This window comes from Stylophora pistillata, chromosome 7, assembly GCF_964205215.1.
Source record: "Stylophora pistillata chromosome 7, jaStyPist1.2, whole genome shotgun sequence".
NCBI classification, from domain to species: domain Eukaryota; kingdom Metazoa; phylum Cnidaria; class Anthozoa; order Scleractinia; family Pocilloporidae; genus Stylophora; species Stylophora pistillata.
The window spans coordinates 34,613,915-34,640,716 of NC_142525.1; the positions used below are offsets into that span (position 1 = coordinate 34,613,915).

General features: G+C 39.5%; 3 protein-coding genes across 3 annotated transcripts in view; all 3 read left to right on the forward strand.

The window, feature by feature from the left end:
- Positions 1-5: 5 nt before the first annotated feature.
- Positions 6-17,140, forward strand: LOC111338663 (retinoblastoma-binding protein 5 homolog). The gene is made up of 17 exons (XM_022945183.2): positions 6-196; positions 928-953; positions 2,310-2,482; positions 3,474-3,614; positions 4,234-4,321; positions 9,100-9,171; positions 9,543-9,572; positions 9,808-9,887; positions 11,427-11,552; positions 11,765-11,817; positions 12,778-12,878; positions 13,092-13,163; positions 13,410-13,493; positions 14,057-14,160; positions 14,481-14,574; positions 15,034-15,172; positions 15,887-17,140. The coding sequence occupies exons 1-17, from the start codon at positions 178-180 to the stop codon at positions 16,027-16,029; spliced, it is 1,545 nt and encodes a 514-aa protein (XP_022800918.1). The 5' UTR covers positions 6-177; the 3' UTR covers positions 16,030-17,140.
- On the forward strand, positions 5,210-8,628 carry LOC148727595 (uncharacterized). Its single transcript, XM_088728863.1, has one exon. It carries the CDS (start codon positions 5,826-5,828, stop codon positions 7,839-7,841), a length of 2,016 nt encoding a protein of 671 aa, XP_088584989.1. The 5' UTR covers positions 5,210-5,825; the 3' UTR covers positions 7,842-8,628.
- A 2,976-nt stretch (positions 17,141-20,116) lies between the features above and the next one.
- The window catches only part of LOC111338665 (uncharacterized), a 12,410-nt gene continuing 5,724 nt past the window's right edge, over positions 20,117-26,802 (forward strand). The window contains exons 1-7 of the mRNA XM_088728737.1: positions 20,117-20,180; positions 20,812-21,077; positions 23,006-23,119; positions 24,041-24,199; positions 24,360-24,490; positions 25,243-25,342; positions 25,803-25,903. Of these exons, the coding sequence (XP_088584863.1) occupies positions 20,988-21,077; positions 23,006-23,119; positions 24,041-24,199; positions 24,360-24,490; positions 25,243-25,342; positions 25,803-25,903 (695 nt within the window). The 5' untranslated portion in view covers positions 20,117-20,180; positions 20,812-20,987. The remainder of the gene's footprint in view (positions 20,181-20,811; positions 21,078-23,005; positions 23,120-24,040; positions 24,200-24,359; positions 24,491-25,242; positions 25,343-25,802; positions 25,904-26,802) is intronic.

The window sequence follows — 26,802 nt, forward strand, 5'->3', positions numbered from 1 at the left end:
CGCTGGCGCCGACTACAAAAGATAATTGATCGGTTTGATCGACACGCGAGGCGGCAAAATTGTACCAAATACAAAAAACTTTTTAAAAGGAAAAGACAGATCCTTGTACATCACGTAAATAGCGTTGTGTTCATGTGATCATTAATGCGGTAAAAGGAATAAGAACGGAAATCTATTATGAATCTTGAGCTTCTTCGTGAGTATCACATCAGTTTCTGTCAAACCCTAGCAAGTCTTTGTTGTTCATAATATTGCTTTGCAAGTTTTCCAGGCCTGTGCTAACGCTATTTATCATTATGTGATATATGGCGCTCGGTATATGTTGCTTTGGTCAACTGCTAACTAATTGATAACTTCTTATAGCTCTGACGGTAGTGAAAAGTTCATCCAGCCCCCTAGAGATTAATCAATGATAGACACGACCAAGAAAGAACTCATTTCCCAAACGTAGCTTTGTGATAACTCTTCACTTCTCCAAACAGATGGCAAAAACAGCCCAGTAAAGTTTGTGATATTTGTGTTGTTGAATATACAGGCATCTTACCACATGATGTGGAGTTTACCCCCATGGGGAATAATTCTGATTCTCTCAGGACATGGACTATGATTGTTCAATTTAGCAGTCTGTACTTCAGTGTGCAGCCACTAAATTCAAAAGTTGGTTCAAATTGGAATCTTCTCCTTTTATTTGAACTCAGAGATAAGATATCTATCTTACTAACTTTTCCTCAGTCTGTCCTGTAAGTCATTGAACCTTGTCTTGGGCTTCTCACTTCATGCCTGGGCCATAAATCTGAGTGGAAAAAAACTTTGTCCATAACTTATGGTACAGATCCGAAACTCAGTAAGAGGTATTGGCATGATAAAGTGTGTTACAAGGTATTAGTAAATGATGTACAAAATGAAAGAGGTTTTATTGAATTTCAGAGTCTTTTGGGCAAAGCTATCCTGAGGTGAGAATGAGTTCAGAAAAATTGTTTCTCATCTAGATGACTGCAATTAATTGAAATGTTAAGCCTGTGTTGTGAAAGCCTGTGTTCTTAGTCATTTGGAATTTTTAGAGATTACACCTGTAGACCTTAGAAAGTCTTGATTTTAAGTCATGGCCTATGGTTCCATCAAGGTCATAATATATGCAAAAATGCATCCAGATACTGAAAATCCTCTATTAAGCCCCCTCCCCTCTCTAATAAGCCCCCTCTCCTCTCTAAAAAGCCCCCCTCTAATAAGCCCCCTCTAATAAGCCCTCATCTAATAAGACCCCCTCTAATAAGCCCCCCTTTAATAAGCCCCCCTCTAATAAGCCATCCCCCTCTAATAAGCCTCCTCTAATAAGCCCCCTCTAATAAACCCCCTCTAATAAGCCCCTAATAAGCCACCCTCTAAAAAGTCACCCTCTAATAAGCCCCCTCCAATAAGCTCTCTAATAAGCCCCCCTCTAATAAGCCCCCTCTAATAAGTCCCTAATAAGTCACCCTCTGAAAAGTCACCCTCTAGTAAGCCCCCTCTAATAAGCCTCCCTCTAATAAGCCACCCTCTAATAAGCCCCCTCTAATAAGCCCCCCTCTAATAAGCCACCCTCTAATAAGCCAACCCCCCTTTAATAAGCCCCCCTGTAGTAAGCCACCCCCTCTAATAAGCCCCCCTGTAATAAGCCACCCCCCTCTAATAAGTCCCCTTCTTTAGAGGAAGAAATTTATTGAGCCTCCTTCCCTCTATTAAGCCCCCCTACCCCTACCCCTATCCCTACCCCTCAAAAACAAAAATTCAAAATAACACTCTATGTCAGTGAGTACAATAAATTTATTCAAGTACGGTATTGAAAAATTTAAAAGATGTAAAATGAGAACAGCTTATGAATAAATATCCTATTGTATCCTGGTAGTGAAGATTGGGATAAATTAATAACCCCCCCCCCCCCCCTCTAAAAAGCCACTCCTCCCAAGTACCGGGGTCTCATTAGAGGATTTACAGGACCTAAAATGCTTTAACTAAGTAGTGCTGTGATCAGAGACCAATAGACATGTTCATGAAGCCAACTTCAACAATTATATATAATCAATTCTGTTATTGAGAATCATTTGATTTCCCTGAGTACAATCATTTATATTGCAAGAAAATTTAAAGAAAGTGAAAAAAGCAAGAAAATTTCAGCCAAAGACAGTCATTAAAAATGGTTACATCTATTTACAAGAGATGGCTGCTTTGAACAGTTACCAATGATCATTGATATGCAGGGGTGTAAATGAGAGGTGGTGTAAGGAGGTTTGACTATCTTATCCTTTTTAACCTGTGCACTTTTATCACAGGAATATGATGGCAGCTTGGACTCAGTTAGTGTTGCAGGAACAGCATCATTCAACAGAAGAGGTTCTCTCCTTGCTGTGGGCTGTAATGATGGACGCATTGTCATCTGGGATTTTTTGACGAGAGGAATAGCCAAAATAATAAGTGCTCATGTCCATCCTGTCACATCTGTCAGGTATGGGGAAATTCAATCAGAGAATTTACTTCTGTTCTTTCTTTTTCCTCATCAAACAATCAAACAGTTGAAACAGAATAATATAAAATTTCAATACAAAGTTGATGTAAAATAATGTTATGACTTAACTGCACAAATATTTGATAGGGCAACAAAGCAAGTTAAACCGTTGCTCAATTTTTTTTTGGATAAAAGTGGCACTTAAATGTAGATCTAGGTTTAAACGATTTTTTATGAGTCTTCATGATTTAACTCGCAAAAAATATAAGATGCAGTGAAATCCTATCAGCAGTCTAATTGCATTGCAATGAAACATTTGTTAGCTGTAATTTTTTGATTGAGTGTGGTCTTAATTTAAAGAATTAAAATAGTATCTTAATTGCTGCATGTACTTTAAGGGTTAGTTATTTACAGGAGGTCTAACCATGGTTTTTAGGCAAACAGTGGGCCTCAGGAATTTTTATATGGGAGAGTTGATTTAATTAAATACATGACCTTCCACTATTAGCTTTTGGCCCTCTTGATACTGTAGGCAACTGCTCAGATAAAGGGTTTGCCTAAGCTGAAGATGGCTTAGAACTTAGTTCTTATTAACCGAGTGGGAGGTCTGTATGGGAGAATCTTGACCGAGGTTGCCAGTACAGACCTCACTGTTTTTGGTCTATACCAGCGACCGAGGTCAAGATTCTCCCATACAGACCGACCTAGCTCAGTTAATAAGATGTTTATTATATGGCTGTGCCTTATATGCCAATTTTTTATATTCTTTGTTCCTTTTTTTTCTAGACTGGTCTAGATGCCGGTTTAGATGGGATAATCTAGACCTCTTTCAATATTGATTTCAGCCAATCAGATTCGTGAATTCGGTAGTTCCCAGTCCTTGTGAGACACAGCCGTATAATAAATGGTTTTATTAAATGATAGCCAAACTATGTTTAACTAACCAGCCCCACCTGTTATATGGCATGTTGTTATTATTTGTATCTTTCAGCTGGAGTCGAAATGGACGCAAACTGCTGAGTGGTTCAAATGACTGGAATGTTTCTGTGTGGGATGTTCTATCTGGGGAGTGTGACCAGAAGTACCGTTTTCAATCTCCTGTCACTAAAGTCCAGTTCCATCCTCGCAACAAGTTTGTACCCTAATTATGTGCTTGCATGTTATTACCGTATCATTGCACACCTCACAAAGCTCCTACAGATGCCTGCTATATTATGTATGCATAAGGCAAACCTGAGATCCCCTGAATCCTAGAGGGAAAATGAATTAAAATTGCTCAAATTTTATAACCTAAAGGCTTTGATCCCTAAGAGAGACTAGCATCTAATTTCTCCTTACAGTATCACCCCTGAGTCACGAGAATAAAGGAAATGATCACCAACTGAGGAAGCTCTTGATTGTTAATCAAATTCTCCTTGTCAGCACCTTAGGAAATATATAGAGAACAGTATGGAGAAGATGCATACTAATGTTAGGGTATAAAAAGTTAAGCATTCTTTATTTATGTTTAATTTGACAGTGCTGTGACCCAAATTCGTAACAGTATTTGAATTAAAAAAAAATTGAAGAATTTCTCATTAAGTGTTCTTTACAAAGATTTCTTTGATTGGGTCCTTCTTTTAGAGTTTCTTGAGAGCTATAACCCACGGGGAAAAGATTATTGAACCCATCCAAGCAAGTGAGGAAAAATAGTGAGGAAAAATGAGTCCTTCGAGAACAATTTATCAAGACTGATTTTGCTCTTGTTTCAGTAACATCATACTTGTGTGTCCCATGAAACATGCACCAGTACTTGTCAAGCTGGATGGACAACACTTTTCTCTGCCAAATGGTGGAGAGGTAATTCAATATTCATAAACGTTATATTTAATACTTGCTCTAAAGAAACTTTCTCTGTATTTTTTGTAATTTACAAGGTAGGTATTTGATACAGAATATTTCTCAACTACATGCAAGATTAGGAAAAAAATGAACTAGTAAATAAACACTTTTTCTCTTCGATAGAATGCTCCAAATCGAAAAAAATATTTAATAAAATTCTTTAAATTATATGTACCATGCACAAACTACAGTGTAGCTGCAAACAGGCACTGATTTAAGGTGATGACTAAAGGGAACATAGCAGATGTAAATGAAAGGGAACAGGGAGCAAATCAAGGTTATTCCTCACCTGTGTTAGTTATTTGCGTCTTTTTCTTGTCTAATAGTTTCTTGATAGGGTTTTCTTGAGTGATCAACTGTGGGATCAGTTGAATTCTGCTTTGCTAATTACAGAAACAATAATCCACTTAGCTAACATACCATCCAGGGAATACCACACCCCTGACAACCTCCTCATTTGAAAACAGGACATTCCCCTATACACGCATCCTTTTTTATTTAACCTGTAATTCTAAAGATCTGATTGTCAGTTCTCCCTCTAGCTTCTACAAATTTACTTGTAACAACTTCCACTTGTTTTTAAAAGGCCTGTAAGGGCAATTGATTGATTTCAGATGGTACACAAAGGTGTTATGAGTTAAAAGGAATGAATAAATAAATATCTAAATGAATTAGGGAAAATAACTGAGAATGATTGATTTGTAACAGCATTTGCTGGATCAGAGGGAACTTTTTCAGGTGTTACTTGGCTTGACAGTGGGGTGTATAATAATTTGCATCAGGCAAGTGACTTTCCAATGGGATAAAGAGCTTGCAAAAACCTGTGAAGCTCACAAGTGACATAAAACAAAGACAACACAACTGGCGTACAGCAAAACAATACCTCATGAAACAAAGAAAACCTTGTCAGGTTTTTACACTGAGGATGACCTGATGCTTATGTTGCAAGATGACAATTTCACAGCTGGAGCTTGGTCTGCCTGTGAATAATGCAATTTTGCCTTTTTAATTAAATTATTTTCTTTACACTCAGTAACCATTTGAGAGCAGTGAGCAGCACACTTTGAAAAATGACACTTCTCCTGGATAGCCCACAACCAAAAAACGCTATTGTTTATAATGTTTTGTTGTCTTTGTTTTACGTCACTCGTGAGCTTCACAGGTTTTTACACCAAGGATGAGCCTAAGCATCACGCTGAAAGTCAGTAAGCCTGAGCATTGCCCTCAAGCTAGAAATTAGACAGGACTACTCAAACGAAATTCCAAGATCATTAATCAAAATTTGAATTGTAGTTTATTTTCGTGTTTTAAATTTTTTGCGGGAATAAGAAGGAAATCTTGAGCAAGTAAGTTAGTACAACACTGTGCTTTGCTGGGATGTCACGCAACGCTGCTTCCTCCCTCCTCCCTCCCTCCCAAGAGAGGGGAAGGAGTAACGTGACATTCCCAATCGCAAATCAAGATGGCAGAAGCACATGAGGAAAGCTGTGAAGCTTCGACTTCTCTTGAAGAATCGGCCAACTGTTTGCCATTGACGTCTCCTGCTTTGAATAATACAGTGAATTTTATGCTATCGGGATTTATGGTCGGCTGTCAACCAGTTAGATATGGTTGTGATTTAAGCGAATACTTGCACAACTTGAAGCCCATGGACGACTCGCAAACCCCAGTTACGTTTCATTACACCAGCAGCAGAGCGGAAGGAATAGAGCGAGCAGCCGACGATGATTTCATGTTTGTGAACCACAACTTTCGAGTCGTTTATCAGTCTACAAGTATCGCAGAGAAAGAGAAATATTTCATCGCCACTGATCTCCACCCAGGCTATGTGCATTTACGTGCGCGTGTACACAACACCGAATGCGGAAATGATGATCTTGAATTGACTGAAAATGACGGATTTCTCAGAAATGATGTCGTTAAGGCGTTCATGGTGGAACCGGAATCAGAAGAGACCGAAAATGATGATGATTTTTTCGGTGACCTTACAGAGCATGGTCCTGCGCTCACAGACGATGTCCACAATCGAGACTTTGTGTGTGCGTTACCTTGTTATGAATGGCCTGACATCGCCTCTGAGTTTGCCTCTCGCCCGAGAGAATTTAACCAACCTAGTCGAGAAATTATAGAGAAAATTGTTTCTCAAGGGTGCTTATACGTCGGTGTCGGTCACCCGTGCAGTGGAGATCGGGGCAAAGAATGGCGATTGTCCTTCTCTCTAGCAGAAAAAATACTAACCCGATGTTGGTGTGATGCGAAGATCAAATGTTACATCGCAGTTAAAGCTCTTTGTAAAGAAAATTTAAGTGCAGAACCAAAAGTGATTTGCTCGTATTTCATCAAGACAGCTATTTTTTGGCTGTCTGAAAGAATTCCAGAGAGTTTCTGGGATGACAGGAGAATTCTGGAGTGCATTTTAAGTGTACTTAAAGAACTGCTGTCCTACACAACTAGTGGGACATGCCCAAATTACTTTGTAGCATCAAATAATATGATGGATCACTTGGATTTGGAGCAACGAAAGGATGCAATATCCATTCTTCAATCCATGATGAGTGATCTTCCTCTTTCCATCTTACAATCACAACTGGCTGCAGACACATTCAAGTCAAGTGGTGACTTTGTTACTCTGTACCTGATCTTAAAGAATTCTGATTCTACCAGCAATGCTGAAGCTCAGTTAGCACAAGTTAATTCACACCTTAGCCAAAATCATTTCCAAAACAACGAGAACTACTATGAATCAATGCATCTTACTGAAACCTTGCAAGAGTTCAAACACTTTTTCTTCCACAGATTAGAAAGCGGTGAGGTCGATCAAGTTGCACAAGGAATTTTAGATGATTTGCCAAGGGTTATATCAGACCCAACGTTCAAAAATGCTTATGAAAAGCTGCTGTTTGTTTCCCTTGGTAACAGCTATCATGTAATGGCATTGTCAAAATGTGGCTTGAGTGCTGAAGAGCGGAAGGGATTGTCAACCCAAGCTGAGGGTTGGATTTCAAAAGCAGGAATATTGAAACACCCATCTGGGTTTGAAGATGGTGGAATTTTTAGCAATGCTGTGAAGTGTCTGTTTTATTATACCAATGGAGACAAAGAAACAGCATTTGATTTGTGCAGCAAAGAAAGTGACAAGTTGAATTCTGATCTCAGCAATCTTCACAATCTGTGCCATTGGTCATGTGCTGTGGTCATAACAAGAAAAGAAGCTGAAGACTTCTCCAGCATTGATTCCAACTTCACTGCCATTCTTGCTGAAAGAGATCTGCTTTTTAGTCCAGTCAGCATTATTTTGTACATTGCAATAAAATGCAGCAGAAATGAAGAACAGTGCATTAAATTTAGCAAATGGTTTGAGGATTTACAGCAGTGGTTTCCTCCTCAGATCACTTATTACGAGAAAGAGCTGCACAAGAATCATGTCTCATTGCTTAATATTATCAGGCAAGAGGGGATTTTGCAACGTCAAAATTGAAATTTGCATTAATACCACAAAAGGCTGAACATTCATTTGATGCATTCAATGGCTATTAAACTGTTTTAGGCTGTCATTTTTTGGGAACAAGCAAAAAACTGGATGAGCAAAATGGAAAAAATGAGAGAGAAATAAAGAGGGAGAAGGAAGCAGACCACTTCGCCCTTCTCTATTTCTCCTTTCAGACCCTCACCAATTTTGCTGGTTTCCACCAACAGAGAGTCTGCACAGGCTAAATAGCCATAGCATCATAACTTGTGAGACTTTTGAGTAGCATTTCCTTAAATAAATATCAGAACAGGTCTGGAGAATGTGGTTTGGTAATGTGAGGTTATCCATTAAGGTCATCAAAATTTAGGTAGAGAATGATGCCTAGTAGCCAGAGAATTGACTTCTTGAAGTCTTGCTTATCCATCTATGTAACAACGTCTTAATCCTTTTTTTTAATTTGATGGTGTGTGCAAATATATCACTGACATTACTATTAAAAGGATGCTGGAGAGTTTAATTCAGGTTAATTTTCTGAAAATAATGTTTTTAAAACTACTACTTTATCAAATATCATTCCTTTGAAGTTCAAGTTCAAAGTCATTTGATTTCCAAGATAACGTCCTTTGTCAAATCATTAAGACATTTGAAAAGTGTTAGACATGCCCTCCCTAAGTATTTTTAAGCTTAGTGGCCTAATGGTGATGCTAAAGGTTTTAGTTAGAGTTTTTTTTAATGGAAGAAAAGTTACAATTATACATTAAAATGAGAAAATAAAACACCTGTACAAGGTCTCAAATGCTGGGAGAAGTTTTTTGGAGGACTAATGTTTTAATTAGTTCTGGCAAAGCATCCCTCCTCAGATCCTTCCATGTTGTCACATCAATTCCTTGAACACCCTTTCAAGATACCTAAGAGCTGCTTCAGCCATAGTGCATTTAAGGGCAAGAGGAATGACATCAAAAGAGATGAGAAATGCAATAAAGAGTGGGAGAGAACTTTTCCAAAATAAAAAGAGGATTTAATGGTCATAAAGAGACTGAGAACAACATGAGTGGCAACATATGATGATGGAATATGCAATGGTCAGCTCCATTTTTTTCTCCCCTCATCACTGACACTCATGTTTTATTACTGTGCCGCTGCTAAGAGTCTGACCAAAGAGTTCTGTGTCTTGTTAGTAAACTTTCAAAAACTTGGCTGTAAAAAAATAACCATGATTGTTTTGACTGGATATCTCATCTAAAATACCTGATGTGTCTTTCCTTAGTCCGAACAGAACATTGTGGCATCTTTTGATAGAAAAGGAGAATACATTTACACAGGAAATTCAAAGGGGAAGGTCAGTACGAGTGCTTTCATTATAACCATGTCTTTTTTAATCACAAGCACATGATATTGTAGATACATGGGGACTGGGAAAGGTAAGAGAGGATGAAGCAAAGGCTGGTGTAGAGAATAATTGAATAAATTATGTTAAAGGAGAACTGAAATATGATAAAGAACTAAACTGGAGGGAGAAACAGCAGTTGCAATTTCCTTTGACTGTGAAACCTCCATAGACATGGAGGATTGTGGAACTACTTTAACCCCAACATAACACTTTTTGAAAATTTGTAGTAAGCTAGCTTTGTTAGAACAGTAGGGGTATTCAACATAAGTGGAAACTGTTTACAACTTTATACTTAAGAATATTTTTTATCTTTCTTGCAGGTACTGGTAATTGAAGCAGAGACTCTTCAGGTAAAAATCAGTGTTATTAGAAAATGTATTCCAATGTCAAATCAGAAGTGTTTAAATCTTGGAGCTTTAATTGAATCAGAGGAGAATTTCATCCTCAAAAGTTATTGTCATTATCATTAGATTTTTCATTTCATCCTCTCATTACTGCACACGAAAGTGGTTTTTGTAAGGAATTCATACATTTTTTTCTAATGTAATGGTCAAGGTAGATTTTACAACATTGTTAAACCTGCAGGTGGTGACCTCCTTTAGAATACAAACAGGAACAAGTGCCAATACAGCCATCAAGGGTATAGAATTTGCACGCAGAGGCAGGTGTGTTATACATAAGGAAAAACAGCTCATACGCTTGTTTATGAAGCTAACTGCCTAGTAACCTTCAACTCCAAAAATCTGATTCATTTGATAACTCTCCCCTCTGGCTGAGCTACACATTTCTTTGTAAATTGGTTCCAACAATTCAGTGTTTGATTAAGATAATGACTTCTACCTGATAAGTTTGGGTTATCTCATTCCCTTTTAGCTGGATAATTAACAACTATTCACCGAAGTGGAGGTGGTTAGTGGTGGATATTTACCGAGCCACGAAGCGGCAAGGTAAATATCCACCGCTAACCACCGACACTGAGGTGAATAGTTGTTTTAGTATATACTAAAACAGTGAGATAATATACACCACCAAAAATTGATTTGAGTGATTTCTTCACTTGTCACGGATGCAAACCGGGACACCATTTTTTCCCGAGTTGCTCAGAGGTAAATAGCAAAGGATATTTGGAGTTTGACTAGCCAATCAGAGCGCACCTTCAATGCTATCCACTGTGTTAGTATATACTAATGTTGGATATTATGAGGAGAAGTCCCATGTTAATCACTTCTGGGAGTTAAAGAGTTAAAGATTTCCTTGTAAATAAAACTGATAGAGCCTGTTCCATCATCCAATTATCCCAAAACATCAGAGATTTTGGAATGGTACCAAGTCAGTCTGTATATTTAATTTAATTTAATTTATTCCATTTCACTGCAATTACATGGGAAAATAAAACAAAAGAACACACAATAATAACAAATTAGGTTACATAACAAGGCAGTGGGGAAGACTAGAAGGGAACTGACGAACCATACGTGCTAGTCAACCCATTATGAAGAAAATATACGGATATATAAAAAACTTAATCAAGGTATGTAACTGGCTAGCTGCTAACTACCTAACTGAGTAATCTAACTAACTTACTAACTGACAACCTTACTAACTAAGTGCTGGTTTAGCCCAGGTGGTACATGGGTGCTCAGGGTCGAAAACCCTATCGTTATAAAAATTAGTGCATAGTCTCTTAAAAGAAGAAACACTACAGCTAGCCGTCCTCAACGCATCAGGCAGATTGTTCCATAGATACGGAATCCTATTAAAAAATGTTCCCTTAAAAAGTTCCGTCCTGAATCTATTAATTCTTAGTTTATTACTTGCATGCGATCTTAATCTCTCATCTGAACAAAATTGAAAATACGACTTAAGTGAAGAGTTAAAATGCCCGCACTTCAGTTTATAAAAAGTTGAAAGATCCTTGACTCTGTTAGATTCATGGGGCACTTGACACCTTTTGAGGTTATTCATTTAAGCTCTGATCAAGATGCAAATTATCCTAGCAATTTCAATACTTATCCAGTGAGCAGGTGATGAGAAAAAACAAATACATAAGTTAATGGGTGTTTTCTTGGTGTAAAACCAGATCCTCTGAAATTCTTTTTGATAAAATGTGTGTCCTCTAGACAGAAGATTTTTTAAATCAGATTTTGAAGATTTAAGGGTTAACAGTTACTGTATTGAGCTAACTCTTTTTTTTTTTTCTTCAGTGCTTTCCTGATAAACTCACAGGACAGAATAATAAGGGTATTTGACAGTCAGATTGTGCTGTCCTGCCAAGGAACAGAAGGAGCCGAGCCTGAGCCAATACAGAAACTTCAAGATCTTGTTAATAGGTAATAATTTCATAAAATTTTGTCGGTTGTATACATTTGGAAGTGAAGGTGACATGGGCAAAGAGAGAACAATGAGAGAAAATCTTGTCAAAATGAATCCTGCTTTGTCCTGTAACCATTATAAATAAGAGAGAGGGTTATGCTTTGCAAAGGAGAATGTCAAGTGAATGAGAATAGTTTTTTTCATTAATGTAGTATCATTTGATTGGCAGGACACTCTGGAAAAAGTGTTGCTTCTCAGGTGATGGAGAATATATCTGTGCAGGTAAATAAATTACTTATTTCCTGCTAATTTGGTATGTGGTCAATTTGGTAATATGCACATTATTCCACAGCATTTACTTGCTTGGTGTAATGCTTCCCTCTTGCTTCAGAAATCAATCTGAGGCACTGAACTATCCAAGGTTTCCTCTCTGAACCTACAACTGCAGACAAAGCCTGTTATTAGTATTTAAAGATTCGTACTGTGTACAGGCGAGAGAACAATAGGACACATAGTCCCCTACTAGGTTCATCCGCCTAACCCAACCCCAACCCACCCATCCCACCCCAGGGGAGGACATCCATCATACAGTAATCTCGTGCGTGGGAAATTAACGTCTCCTACCCCTAACCCTGTAGGAGATGGGACCTCCACTTATTCATCCCTATCCGAGAAGACTAGAATATCTAACCATTTCTTGATGTTATAGAAAGGTAGCATATTCTTCTCAATTATTTTAAGACCTTGAGTGTTGGTCCGGCCGGTGCTCAAACCCTCGACCTCCTGCACAACAGTCCAGTGCTCTATCCATTTAGTTAACTGAGTCTAAGCAGTATAAGCAGTTTGTTCCAGTACACAGAGATCATTAGTACTTCCCCCCGCCCTTCTTCCATCCACTTCCTCTTTATTTGGTCCAGTGCAATTACATTTTTTGTGATAGCAATGCTTGTGTTTTGGAAATGGAAAAGTTACAAACAGCCTAAGAATGTTGTTTTCAAGACGCAGAAGGGGAGAAAGGGGAACCCATCCAGATATTGAGATGTAATTCTTAACAGTTTAGTTCCCGATTGTAGATATTTTGATATTTTAATAAACTGTTAGTAACTGTTTGAAATGCTAACTTCTGGTAACAATTAGAAATTGAACAATACACTACCATAGCAAAATATCCAACGCAAGATGCAATATTGCATCAGTGTTGTTCTTGTTGTTTTTCAAATTAATTATGTTCTATTGTGGCAGGATCATCTCGCACCCATGCATTGTACATCTGGGAAAAAGGAGTGGGAAATCTTGTTAAAATTCTTCATGGTACCAAGGGTGAACTGTTGTTGGAAGTAGTGGTAAGATTGGAAGATTTTGTTGTTGGTCACTTGGAGTGTTAAAAACTACAACAAAGAGAATTTCAAGGCCGAGATTTGACTTCAAGGTTTATCAACATCCTCTGCTTGTCTAAGTTGCGTTCAAACAGGATAACTTGCCAACCAGCTGACTGTAGTCCCCTTGTGGAATGATAAACATCGTCCTTAATCCTTTTTGATTTTTTTCTTGATTAGTGGCACCCTATCCGTCCTATTATAGCCTCGATTTCAAGTGGGGTTGTCTCGATTTGGGCTCAAAATCACGTGGTAAGCTTGTTGGATTATGAAATTGTTTTGGTAGTTAATTTCTGAGAAAATTACATACTGAAATGTAACTATCGTCTGTGGTACATAGACCAGGACTTGGATTGATTAAACTAGTACAACCCCAATTTAAATCCAGATGATTGATGTAAGTGTTTTACCTTGTTAAGATTTGTCAGTCAGCCCTTCTAGTCGCAATAAAATGAGTTAATTTGAACTGTGTGATCGGACTTTGTCTCTCTTGCACAGGAAAACTGGAGCGCGTTTGCACCAGATTTTAAAGAATTGGATGAAAATGTAGAATACGAAGAAAAAGAAAATGAATTTGATATAGTAAGTTGATGACAGTGTTGGTACCAACTACTTGTCTCTGATGGTTATGCTCGGGTTATTGTCCCTCTTCTTATTGGTAGGAGAACCGCTGATATTGTAGTACTTTTACGGTGTGACGTGTAACCACTAGAACCAAAATAAACGTGGACACCCGATGAACCTATCAGAACTTGCATAAAAGTTTTGCATTCGGTGCCGAGGACGAGAAATGAAAACGGTGTAGTGCGCGAGGAAATGATACAGGTGTGAAGGGAAGGAAATGCTGCCCGGCCCAAACGGAGAAACAAGGGTGTGGGCTAAATGTTGTTTGTATTTTAAAGGAAGATGAGGACGAAGAAGCGGAAGTCCCGTCCCAAACGGAGAAACAAGGGTGTGGGCTAAATGTTGTTTGTATTTTAAAGGAAGATGAGGACGAAGAAGCGGAAGTACCGTCCCAAACGGAGAAACAAGGGTGTGGGCTAAATGTTGTTCGTATTTTAAAGGAAGATGAGGACGAAGAAGCGGAAGTACCGTCCCAAACGGAGAAACAAGGGTGTGGGCTAAATGTTGTTTGTATTTTAAAGGAAGATGAGGACGAAGAAGCGGAAGTACCGTCCGAGACAGAAGCAGGAGAGGAAGATGAAGTCGATGTGTGTGCAGTGGAGAGAATTCCAGCTTTGTGTAGCAGGTACAATCTTTTTATTTATTATTTTTATGGAGAGTCTTAATTCTGAGTCACACAAGGAAGATTGTTCTCCTTTATTCGTTTGACCCTCACGAGTGGCTAGCATCTAATTTCTCCTCATTAGATCACCTCAGAGTCACAGATTAAGGTCTGGAGAATAAAGGAAATGATCACCAACTAAAGAAGCTCTTGATTGTTAAACAAATTCTCCTTGTCAGCACCCTAGGAAATGTATAGAGAACAGTATGGAGAATATACAGACTGATGTTTGGGCGTGACTGATTGAACGATTTGACTAAAATGTTGCTGCTAAATTATTTCAGTGACGAGGAGAACGATGAAGATTTGGACTCCGTGTACTACCTTCCCGTAGCACCTGAAGTTGACGACCCGGAAGAGACCGGATGGACTCAAGAAGTATGTTAAAATACGCTCTTCTTTAGCTGTGCATTTTGGTTGAGTGTTGGGAAACTATAGCGAGAGTTATCACAATCAGCCAATTAGAACAAAGGAAAACATCGGCGGAAGCTAATGGGAACTCAAAGGGAAAACAAGTGCTGACTAAAAGCGCGGGAAAACCGCGAGTGACCAAGTTGCAATTGATTCAAATTTTGAGTCGGATTGGTTGCGGGCATGGTGAGGTTTTCTAGACCAATTCTAGAGCGAATTGAGGGAAAACTGTCGCTATCTCGTAGGACTTTCGACACGGAATAAACTTCTGTGTGAAGCTTTTCGCAAAACATGATAGGTTTTATTACTTAAAGCCCATGCGTTTAATTAAAACTCGCCCTTCTTTTCTCAAAAAAAGAATTGAGACGAATTTAATTTCTGGTTGTATATAGAAATCTTTTTGGCCTGATGGTATTTTGCTTTCAGACCGAAATCCGCCCCCACGATTCTGAAAACAAGAGGCGTGCTTCTCAGGAAACTGGAGCCGAATCATCGAAAAAGAAGGTGAAAGTGATTGACATTCGACACAGTTCAAGTGAAGTTCACCAAGAGACTAAAAGCTTCGGTAAGTTGGAGGGGAATTATCTCAACATCACCCCGTCCACCCCACCCCAGCGCCCTTGGGAACGACACTGCCTACCTCTACCCTACCACCCTCAAGTTGCTCTTGTCTAAATGCTGGGTATCATGTGTGAGGGGCGGCAGTATTCAGACTAGCGTGTGACACGCTTTGTGTACATTATATGCAGGATAAATAACGTCGAAAGAAAGACCTCTGTTTTTTCCTTAATTGTGATCTTACAAATAAAGCGCAGTCCTCAAAATTTACAATTTTAAAAAACTTGTGTCGGAAAATTTATGACAACATACAATGTTGACCTAACACCTCAGCACCCTCATGTAGAGTTGAAGGTTATTGAAATATAGGCTTCCGTCCGTGTTGAGAAAGTCTTCTTTCAACATTGCTCGAGGGCGGAGGTAGAGGCAAAATTTTGCAACCCTTGCGACCAAGTTTGTAGGTCTGCTCTCTAGCCTGGACTGGGGTCGCTGGAACAAGTTATTCTCACAGTTTCCCACTTCAGCCCGAAGTTTAAATGGGGGCTAGTAAAATATTATTGAGACTTCTCGAATTACATGAGACCACCTGTCCTGAATCAATGTCCCACATAAAGGGAGTGCCCACTTACTCAATGTGGGCCGCTATCCCTTGAGACTCTTAACCGCAATGTACTGACTTTGTCACTATCACACTCGTGTTTTGTATCCACTCTTTCTACAGGTCAGCAAAAGGAACTCTCCATCCTGAAAGATGCTCCCTCTGCTGATACCCCGCCCATAGTACCGGAAACTGTCGCCATAGAACCAAGTGAGATCCAGCCGGACTTGTCCACGGATTTAGATACAGACTCTGCATTTGAGTAACTCCGCTTTCAACAAAGCGCAGAAAACTCTAAACCGTATTTGAACAATCAGAAGAACATTTGCAGAAAGGGACATCAACTGTTTAACAGGCAAAATTGATTGGAAAGAAATTGGAAACGCTTCTCGTGTTCTTGCGACAGTTGAAGTGTCTTCCCTAATGCGACAGAACATTTTCTCCTTATTTTTTCATTATTTTAAGAACAAAGAGCCTTCTTCTTTAAGAAGCCTATTTCAGATATTTTCGATATCTTCGCCTGTTTTCCGAAAGAGACTGGTCGAAACGTCGTGTGCGTAAATGGAATGTGTTATTTCATAGAACTGACAGATCTGGCTCTGAAGTTCTCAGTTTGCATACTTTCAGTGGACTTTTCGCGAAATGCGCGAGATCTTGAGCGCCGTAGGTTTGCGCACACGAGACAACGGAAAGTACACGCGTGTGTTCACGAGGAATGAGTTCTTTCCGTTCGGCAAGACGTGGTAGAAGGAAAGCACCCGTTCACTTAAATGGTTTAGTGGTTAAGACAAATAAGAGTTGAAAACAGAGCACCGACCCGACGTGAAGATACGGTGCACCATGTAAGAACAGCAACATTTGTCGAAGTCCTGGGGCCGGATGAAAGTGAAACAAAAACTAGATAGAGCTTGCAATAATAAGCTAACAGAACGTAAACATGCTTTTCGTGGTAAAAATTGGCGAGGAAGATTTTGAAATTTGGCCAGAAAGTTTAGCTTTCTCTAATCTTAAATTGAACTAAACTCGTTGGGCCATTTATGGTATTTAGAGGTTGTGCCCCATGGCAAGTTTGCCTTCAACCGCCTTTACGAGTTTACCTCCTGAAATGAAAATAGTTCGCCCCAACCTTTACCACCTCGCCATACCATTATCAGTACACCCCAACCTTAATCAGGTCGCCCCCAAATCTTAAAAGTCGTTTTCTAACAGCAGGACATATTCCTTTTCTGTCGGAGTCACGGATTCACTCAAGGAAAAAAAAACTAACAGATGGCGCTTTTCTCGCACGTCTTAAGACAGAGAAACTAAGGACAAATTGATATAAGCTACCCTATCTTGGTTGTTATCATAAAAAATAAACTTCATGAGTTCTGTCTCTTATTTCATCAGGTCATTCAGTTTACAACTAATAATTACGAAAATGTAAAAAGACAAGACAACTTTATTTAGCCAGGGTGGCCCAGTCAGCTGCGAGGCTGGTATCCTTAGGGGCCCTGGTTTCTATAAAATTTACATATACACATTTCCAATAAAATTACAAAGTTGAATAAAATTTGCTAAGATTAAAAGAGGAGATAAAATCAGATAAAATGTCCTTTAAGAAGGCGTTTAAAAATTTCTAGAGAACTTGCCTCTTTGATTTTGCTTGGCAGTGAATAAAGGCTAAACGTCCTGAATTTTTAAAAGTTCGCCCTCCAAGAACAAGATTTGTTTAAATTTGGGTGAATATTTCTCCTCTGCCTAGTGTTATAATTGTGTACGTCACTGTTGACTTTAAAATAGTTTTTTAAGTATGTAGGAACGAGGTTCCGTAAACATTTATATACTAAAATACATTTGTGTATTTTTCGCAGTGTTTCTAAATCTGGCCAATTTACAATGTTTCGGGCTGTCCTTGTACTTTTCTGACAGGTGACGATTTTCGCGGCTCGATTTTGTAATCGTTGCAGACTAGTGATGCTGCTCTCGGGTAGTTCACCCCAGGCTGTGTCTGCGTAACTAAAAATTGGTTCAATAATGCATTTGTATACCGCTTGAGCTGCTTGTAGAGTGAGACTGGAGCGTATTCGTCTGAGGACACCGAGTCGCTTGGATACTTTCTTGTGAACATCTTCAGCATAAAGCCTAAGAGTCCTTAGATAGCGACAACGACAAAGTAAGCTATGTAAACTAGTCGAAATAAACTTTCAGGGTAACTAGCAAAGTTTCAATTAAGTTAAATGTTGTCTCAGCCTGCGTATATTTAATTTCAAATAGTAAAAAAAATTCCATCAATCTTATGACAGTGAAGACATCTTGAGCCCTTAAAAAACTGAAGTGCCTCCCGGTTAGCTCAATGGATAGAGCGCTGGACTGTTGTGCGGGAGGTCGAGGGTTCGAGTCCCGGCCGGACCAACACTCAAGGTCTTAAAATAATTGAGAAGAATATGCTGCTTTTCTATAACATCAAGAAATGGTTTACATATTCTAGTCTTCTCGGATAGGGACGAATAAATGGAGGTCCTATCTCCTGCAGGGTTAGGGGTAGGAGACGTTAATTTTCCGACGCACGAGATTACTGTGTGATCGATGTCCTCCCCTGGGGTGGAATGGGTGGGTTGTTGTCTTACGTTTCATACATGAGCCTCTGGCTCGGCCAATATGGGTAACCATGCCCCACGTAAAGACATTAAACTTGATTACTATTACTAAGCGAAGCCTTAATAAGGTCTTCAAGACCATTGAATCTTACGTACCGCTGAAATCTCGCCACCTTTCGAAACAAGCCCTTTTCCAACTCAGATACAAATTAAAAGCATGACAGTATACAAATCATTCGGTTTCTTTTTGGCCACAGGTGACCGTTTAGGCATTTTGGCCACTAGTGGCCATTTAGGTATTTTGGCCACAAGTGGCCGTTTAAGCATTTTGGCCATTAGTGGCCGTTTGGGCATTTTGGCCACTAGTGGCCGTTTAAGCATTTTGGCCACTAGTGGCCGTTTGGGCATTTTAGCCACTAGTGGCCGTTTGAACATTTTGGCCACTAGTGGCCGTTTGGCCATTTTCGTCACTAGTGGCCGTTCGGGCATTTAGGCCACTACTGGCCCTTTCGCCGTTTTGGCCACTAGTGGTCGCTTGGGCATTTTGGCCACTAGTGGCCGTTTGAGCATTTTGACCACCAGTGGTCGTTTGAGCATTTTGGCCACTAGTGGCCGTTTGGCCATTTTCGCCACTAGTGGCCGTTCGGGCATTTTGGCCACTAGTGGCCGTTTGGCCATTTTGGCCACTAGTGGCCGTTCGGGCATTTTGGCCACTAGTGGCCGTTTGGGCATTTTGGCCACTACTGGCCGTTTGGGCATTTTGGCCACTAGTGGCCGTTTGGGCATTTTGGCCACTAGTGGCTGTTTGGCCATTTTGGCCACTAGTGGCCGTTTGAGCATTTTGGCCACTAGTGGCCGTTTGAGCATTTTGGCCACTAGTCGCCGTTTGGGCAATTTGGCCACTAGTGGCCGTTTCGCCATTTTGGCAACTAGAGGTCGTTTGGGCATTTTGGCCACTAGTGGCCGTTTGGGCATTTTGGGCCCTAGTGGCAATTTCGCCATTTTCGCCAATACTGGCCGTTTCCCAATTTCTGCCACTAGTGGCCGTTTGGGCATTTTGATCACAAGTGGTCCTTTAGGCATTTTGGCCACTAGTGGCCAAAGTGGTCCTTTGGGCATTTTGGCCACTAGTGGCCGTTTGGCCAATTAATTTTGCCACTACTGGCCGTTTGGGCATTTTGGCCACTAGTGGCCGTTTGAGCATTTTGGCCACTAGTGGCCGTTTGAGCATTTTGGCCACTAGTCGCCGTTTGGGCAATTTGGCCACTAGTGGCCGTTTCGCCATTTTGGCAACTAGAGGTCGTTTGGGCATTTTGGCCACTAGTGGCCGTTTGGGCATTTTGGGCCCTAGTGGCAATTTCGCCATTTTCGCCAATACTGGCCGTTTCCCGATTTCTGCCACTAGTGGCCTTTTGGGCATTTTGATCACAAGTGGTCCTTTAGGCATTTTGGCCACTAGTGGCCAAAGTGGTCCTTTGGGCATTTTGGCCACTAGTGGCCGTTTAATCATTTTGTCCACTAGTGGACGTTTGGGAATTTTGGCCACTAGTGGCCGTTTGGACATTTTGGCCACTAGTGGCCGTTTGCGCATTTTTGCCACCAGTGGCCGTTTGGGCATCTTGGCCACTCGAGGCCGTTCGTACATTGGGGCTACTAGAGGCGGTTCCTAGGCATTCTGGCCACTGGTGGTTGTTAGGGAGTCTTTGCCATTAGTGTGCTCTTGGGTGTTTTGGCTAGAGGTGGCGGTTTTAGGACTTCGGTCACTAGTGGCTTGTTGGAGGTGGAAAGGGATTTAGACGAACACGCTTGTTCGTAACATGGTTAATGGTAAACTTACGGTAAACACGGTAAATACCAACGACCTCTAAACATATTACCACTAGAAAATTAAAAATCTATTTCGCTCTTGGGAAAGAATTTTCCCAAGTCAGGAAAAGAAGTCCGTGGGATTTGCTAACGAGATATTAACGCACGCAATCTCAAAGCACGTGTACGCGAGTTGCGAGCACAAGTTCGGGAACGTCCTCTTATTTTCTGTCGACTTTCAGTCTATCTTGACATTTCGCCTTCCCTCTTTCCACATGCGTCTAATGTTCAGGCTTTTAAGAGACTGATATCAAAATATTGCCTTGGGCAGGGTGGTTTAGCGTGGATTGTACTATCACTGAAAACGATATTCGTCATCACAATGGTCAAAATTATTTGACCACTGACCACGATAAGAGTACAAACCACGCTAAACCACTGTCGATTCGTTTTACAACACAATATCAAAGTCAAATAAAACGATTCTTTTAGTGCGTGAGACGTTGCGTGAGACGTTGACGCGAGCAGCGTTATCTGTAAATCTACCGACATTGGCAAATTGGCCAATCAGGTTGCGACCTTACAGCTAAGTGGGATAATAAATTTATTCTAAGCCATCTCAGAAAAGTAATCTACTCTTTGTTGGTCCCTAACAAACATTAGCATGTTATCAATGTCATCAATTGACGTCAATCACAGTTATGTTAAAACGGAGAAGCCTTCAAGGGTGAAAAATAAAATAAAACCATCAGCTTGAATTTTAAAGTGCCATTGGCCTGCCTTGACAGTCAGAAGACGAAGACACCATACATCTTGTCGATTCTCTCAGTTTCTCGGACATGAACGCAAATAATCGTGCACAGCTTCATAAGTACGAACCACCTAACTGGGCTTCATCCCTGAAAAGCATTCCAAAATATTTCGTCAAGGTAAGACAACATGAATAGGAATCAAATTGTTCAAATTGAAATATGAAAGTTTACGTTAATAAGGGCTGACATATGATCACTTCGTTTTGTTGGTTTGACGGTTTCAGTTCTATCTTTACCATCCCTTTCCTACCACTGGGGCTTTCCCTGAGCCCTCGATGCCAGCTCATAAGCAAAGAGATCCATTGCCTTGTTTCTTTATTGTGTTGTGCGAGAGTGGTGTGGCGGCGGATCATTTAAGGGGATTAGGCATTCAGGTGTCTCATTATTTTAGAATGCGGCTGAGGTAAGATCTTGTCTGTCGTTAATTTTTAGCATTTGGTTTATAGGTTCAAGTCAACGTGTTTGGTTAATAGAGCACTGTAAGACAGGTCAATTAAGAGGTTGCAGATGAGTCCTGGCTGGGAGATGACCAAACGCGGAGCCCTAGTCCATGGAGCACCCTATGAAGTACCTAAATGGAGTACCCCTAAGAGTCATGTATTGGTCAGATAAAATACTTTATAAACATCGCAAATCGTTTAGTTGTACATATCTTAATGTATTTTGATCTTGCCAGCTGTATGATTGTCACAGTTCGATACAGTCCACGAAGTGACCGCCTTCTTGAATTTAACATTAAACTGACGGAGGTGGGCTTTGGGATTTTCGGTTTTGCTGTTTTGACTGTTTTTTAGATTGGTTTTGGGGCCGAAAAGGTTCGGTTTTTCGGTTATGATGTTCAGAGTGGTTTGCGGATTTTATGTGTTTTTGCATTCGGTTTTCGGTTTTCGGTTTTCACGAAAACTCTGATGCATATGCGGTTGGCGGTATTTCCTTTTTGACCCCTCAAAGTTGAAATTGTAGAGGCTCCAATGCCCCCCTCCTGATAGTCACTTCAAATGGAAGGCTTGAATGTAATCCTTGATTGATTTTGTTAATGGGCCGATTACCATCTTCATCTTATGGTCTTACAGATCGAGACCAAAAGTATGGACATACTTCATTCGGTAGCAGGTTTTATGTCTTTCAGAATATCTGTTTATGTTGGGTGTCCATAAGAGGTGTGGCGTCTAATTTATCAACACAAGGCCTCATGGGTTTCTTCATTGTGTGAAGCGATGGGGATAAAAGATAGCTAGGACTTACAAAAAGTAATTCATGTGTTTAAACTGACCTTCTCTTCACCAATCTATTTGTAGCATAATAAAATTGAAATATTTAAAAAAACAAAAACAAAAAAAACACCGATGGGTCAGCGAATACATCTGACTGGGGCAGTTGATTTGGAAAATGCAGTAAGCTCAAGCATTTTACCTCATGCAGAACTCAAAACAGTGGGTTTTGTTCATCATATGTCCAGAGTATTTTTATCTTCTGGTCAAAGGACTCATTACACAGCGGTAAAACCAAAATGGAGGAACCAGTAAGACTGAGAGTCCCCGGCCTCCCAAAGAACAGGGCTGGGTTGTTCAAAGCTGGGTTAAGATAACCCAGGGTTACTGTGAAATCTGGTTTCAGATTTGAAAGGCTTTGAAAGAAAATTCAGTACCATTTCTTTTGTCTACAATTTGATGATTGGATGCCCTAAAGAGAATAGAGGAAATTGTCCAAAAAAGGCTTTTGAACAAGGTAATAAAGAAACCAGGATCAAAATTTAACCCTTGGGTTAGCGCTAATTGGACTTCGAACAAACGGGCCCTGAACTATATCGAACTGTAACAATCGGAGAGCTGGCAAGTTCAAAATGTATTTACCATATTTGTAAAGTGCTTTATTTGACCAATACATGATTTTTAGGGGTACTTCATTTAGGTGCTCCATAGGGTAACTTTACGGAGTAGGGCTCCTCATTTTGTCATCTCCAATCCGGGGTTGAATATTGTGTTGTACTCTACTCAGCACAACACCTGATGCCTGTTCTAATCATAAGTGTTTCTATTTTGTAGCTTGCACAACGTAACACTCCAATCCATTCATGGAATCTTCCCAATGCCCCGAAGGAGTTTTTGATATTCATCAAAAGGGATGACCTGACTGGGTGTGCTTTGTCTGGAAATAAGGTGTGATCACAGACCAGCCAATGTTGTTGATTTAATTTTACAATATTAATATTTTCAGTGCAGCACTGAATGCTTTCCTTGGCAAGTAAACAAACTTTGAAACCTTTGCAGTGAAAATTGCCACATTGTCTACCTGTGTTCGGCAGTCATGTCATAAACTGTAACCCTTAATTTACTTACTTTTAAAGTGAGGTGAACGATTTTGTTAAAATGTTGTCAACACTCATGCCCTTTCAGGTTGTCTGCAATTTATGATGAATGTGCTTGAACTTTCAAAAACAGTGGCCAACATATGTTTTTGTATATGGTACTTAAGTGGTCAAGTATGTGGGCATGGCTTAATTACCATAATTTGTGACATGAAACAAAACGAAACATGAACAAATGTGAGACCTGAAAATGCCACCCCAATATCATGCTATCAGGCAGTCAGAATCAAGCTGCCTCACTTGAGTTTGAGACAGCCACAAATATTAGCAGGTCACGGTGTTTTTAAAATGTTCAAGTGTTACAGCAGAGCTTTACTAAGAAAAATTGCTAAATTAACACTGCACTGGATACACAAAATCAACTCAACACAAGACCTTGAAAAGTGTCAGTTTTCCTTAACTCAGCTTTTGTTTCCATTGGTATGCATTTATGTACTTTTCATTTCTTTATATTTATACTGTGTGACACTGCTGTTTATTTCCTATATTTCCTATTGAGAGTTTGCACAAGTGATCAAACTGCATATAGGCTTTATTATGTATATGAGAACGATCCTTCGCAGTAAACTTCATAACCGCAGTTCACACATATCATAACCGCAGTTCACACATATGTTTGTTGAGGCTTTATTATGTATGTCATGCTAAAGACTGGTTATTTATTTTGATTAAGTATGAATATAAGTACCTTCATTGTTTTGTTACATTACAGGTTCGTAAATTGGAGTTTGTCCTGGCTGATGCCTTAGATAAGAAGTGTGACACAGTGATAACGTGTGGTGGTCTCCCTTCCAATCATTGTAGGACTACTGCAGTTGCAGCAAAACAACTTGGTTTGAACTGCTACTTGCTGCTAAGAAGTTCGGACCAGGTATCACTTGAAGTACACCTTTCTTTAATATAATTTGTAGCTCAAACACCACTAGCTCTTACAATGTATCTTTACATACACAAGAACATCATCAATATTTGCATCATTGCCAGCTCTCTGACAGCAGCCACGTGACCTATTCTTTCTTTTTTCCTTGTAGAAGACAGTCAATGTTGGATGTAAAGGCAATCTACTTTTAAGCAGAATGGCTGGAAGTAATATTATTCTTGTTCCGGAGTTGAAATATAAATCTGGCCTAAAGCCAATGATGGAGAAAGTGGCAGAAAAATTGTAGGTGACTGATTTGGTCAAATTATTTTGATAACTTTTGATAAGTACTGTTTTTGAGTCAAAGGTGTGAGACTTTCAGAGAGATTCCAACCATTTTGAACTAATTAAACCAAAAGATTTATGAGAATATTCTAATTAATAGTTACAACACTCTGAAAAGCTTAATATGATGCCCCAAAAGGCCAACTGACAAAGCCTCCCCTCTGCTGACTCCTTTCAATAATGCAAGCCTTGGGAAAGAAGAATCATTTACAAACTACAAAGCTTTAGTTTTCTCTTTTCATTGTTATAGCATTTCATTTGTTCTCAGACCTGACAAGTAATATTTGTAATTGTGTACATATGAACCAGTGCTTTATTTTAATCGAGATATTTCATCCACAGGCACAATGCGACTGGTATGCCCAAGGGATTGAGAGTTTTCGTATCCCAACCTTACCCTTAATTACTTTTCATTCCCAGGGAATCATGAATTCCATGAAATTTTCTTTGCATTAACTCTGAAACTCCCAGATGTGATTAACATTTAACTTCTCTCTGTAATATCCACACCTTATCCAGCAAACATAGAATGAAAATATAACTCAGACTTACCGGTAGAAGTTCTTATCTTAATCTAACAATAAATTCTCTTAACTAGTTTGAAAGAAATGTGTTGAAGTGAGAATTAACAATCAGTTCCTGGAAAGTAAGGGGTTCACTGCAGAGTAGATACTCTTCAATTTTTTTTCTCTTGGATCAAATGTTTTCAGACGTCAGCAAGGTTCAGCCCCATACCTGGTTGAGGTTGGAGGATCTTCATATACAGGATTGTTTGGTTACCTGACAGCATTTCAGGAAATGATGGATCAAGTGAGTTCATCATTTAATTCAGACTATGATCCAAATACTTGACTAATCCTCCTTATTCATGGACTTATAAGGTTATGACCTATTGGCCAGCAGCCCTATGTTGAGCCTTAGTTTTTGTCCTGAGAGGATTTTAGTTGTAATGCTGTTTAATTTTAATCAGGCAAATACATAATCATTAGCCTGTTAACTGATCAATATGATACACAAAAGTCTTTGAATTTCCTTAAAATAGTTTTTGTCATTCATATTTCTCAATATTTTACAGAATTTTAAAAGCATGTATCTTCCCCAGGTCTAATCCAAAATTTCATGGTTATAATCCTTTACACCTTGGAAACTGAATAATCAAATGCTTGGGGAGGTCTATAAGCAATGAATCCTTGATTGACATAATGTGGCCCTCAGTAAACTGATTGTATTTTGATTGCTGGAAGTGAACACATTTTCTTTTCCTTTTAAGAATCTACTGGAAGATTTTGATGATATTGTATTGACAGTTGGCAGTGGAGGAACTGCAGCCGGAATTGCCATAGCTAATTATTTGACAGGTTCAAAACTCAAGTGAGCTGAGAATTTTTTATGTAGTTATAAACTTGTAGCTGCTGTAGTATTCATGAGAATCATTTATTTGTTTCAAATAGATCAAATAGGTAATAATACTTAAATAGTTCAAAGATAATAATACTGTCTTCATACTATGTTGTTTAGGAGAGTGTACTCTCGCTATAAACAAGTAAAACATGAAAATGTGTCCTGCATATCATTAGTGCATTGGTTTTTAGCTCCATAATCAAAGAGCACCCAAAGTGGTGCACTAAATTAATTTTGAAATTGATCATTGCAAGCGTGTCATATATATTTTGTAGATGTTAGAAGCTTTATGTTCCTACTCAGTAAGAACAGTGAATATGACAGGGAGGTTGATGATAGTGATGGTGTAATGATGATAGTGTTGACAAAAATCATTCAGCGTTATTACACTAGGCGTAGTACACGGGTGACCCTAAAACCAGGAACGACGGAATGCCGGAATAACGGAATGATGGAATAGGACCCCAAATCCTAAAACCAGGAACGACGGAATGCCGGAATAACGGAATGATGGAATAGGATCCCAAATCCTAAAGCCAGGAACGATGGAATGCTGGAATGCCTTTTCACGCCACGATAACTTCACACATGCGTAACTCTGCAAACCTTTCTTCACGTAAGGCTTACCGCACGAGCGATCTTAGACAAATTTTCTTGTCATCACCAACACTTTTCAAGTACATAATTTTTTGTCCAAGCGGATAAATGTCCACACGCGCCGCCGTCATAAGGTGGGACATTGCAGCGCCAAACCTACGCAAAGAGTGGCGGCTTTAAATTTCCTATGGATTTAAACTCCATTTACCAGGATTCATCTTAACTTTTCAGAAATTGTAAAATGCGCGAGTTTCGCAATTAAAGACAGTCAC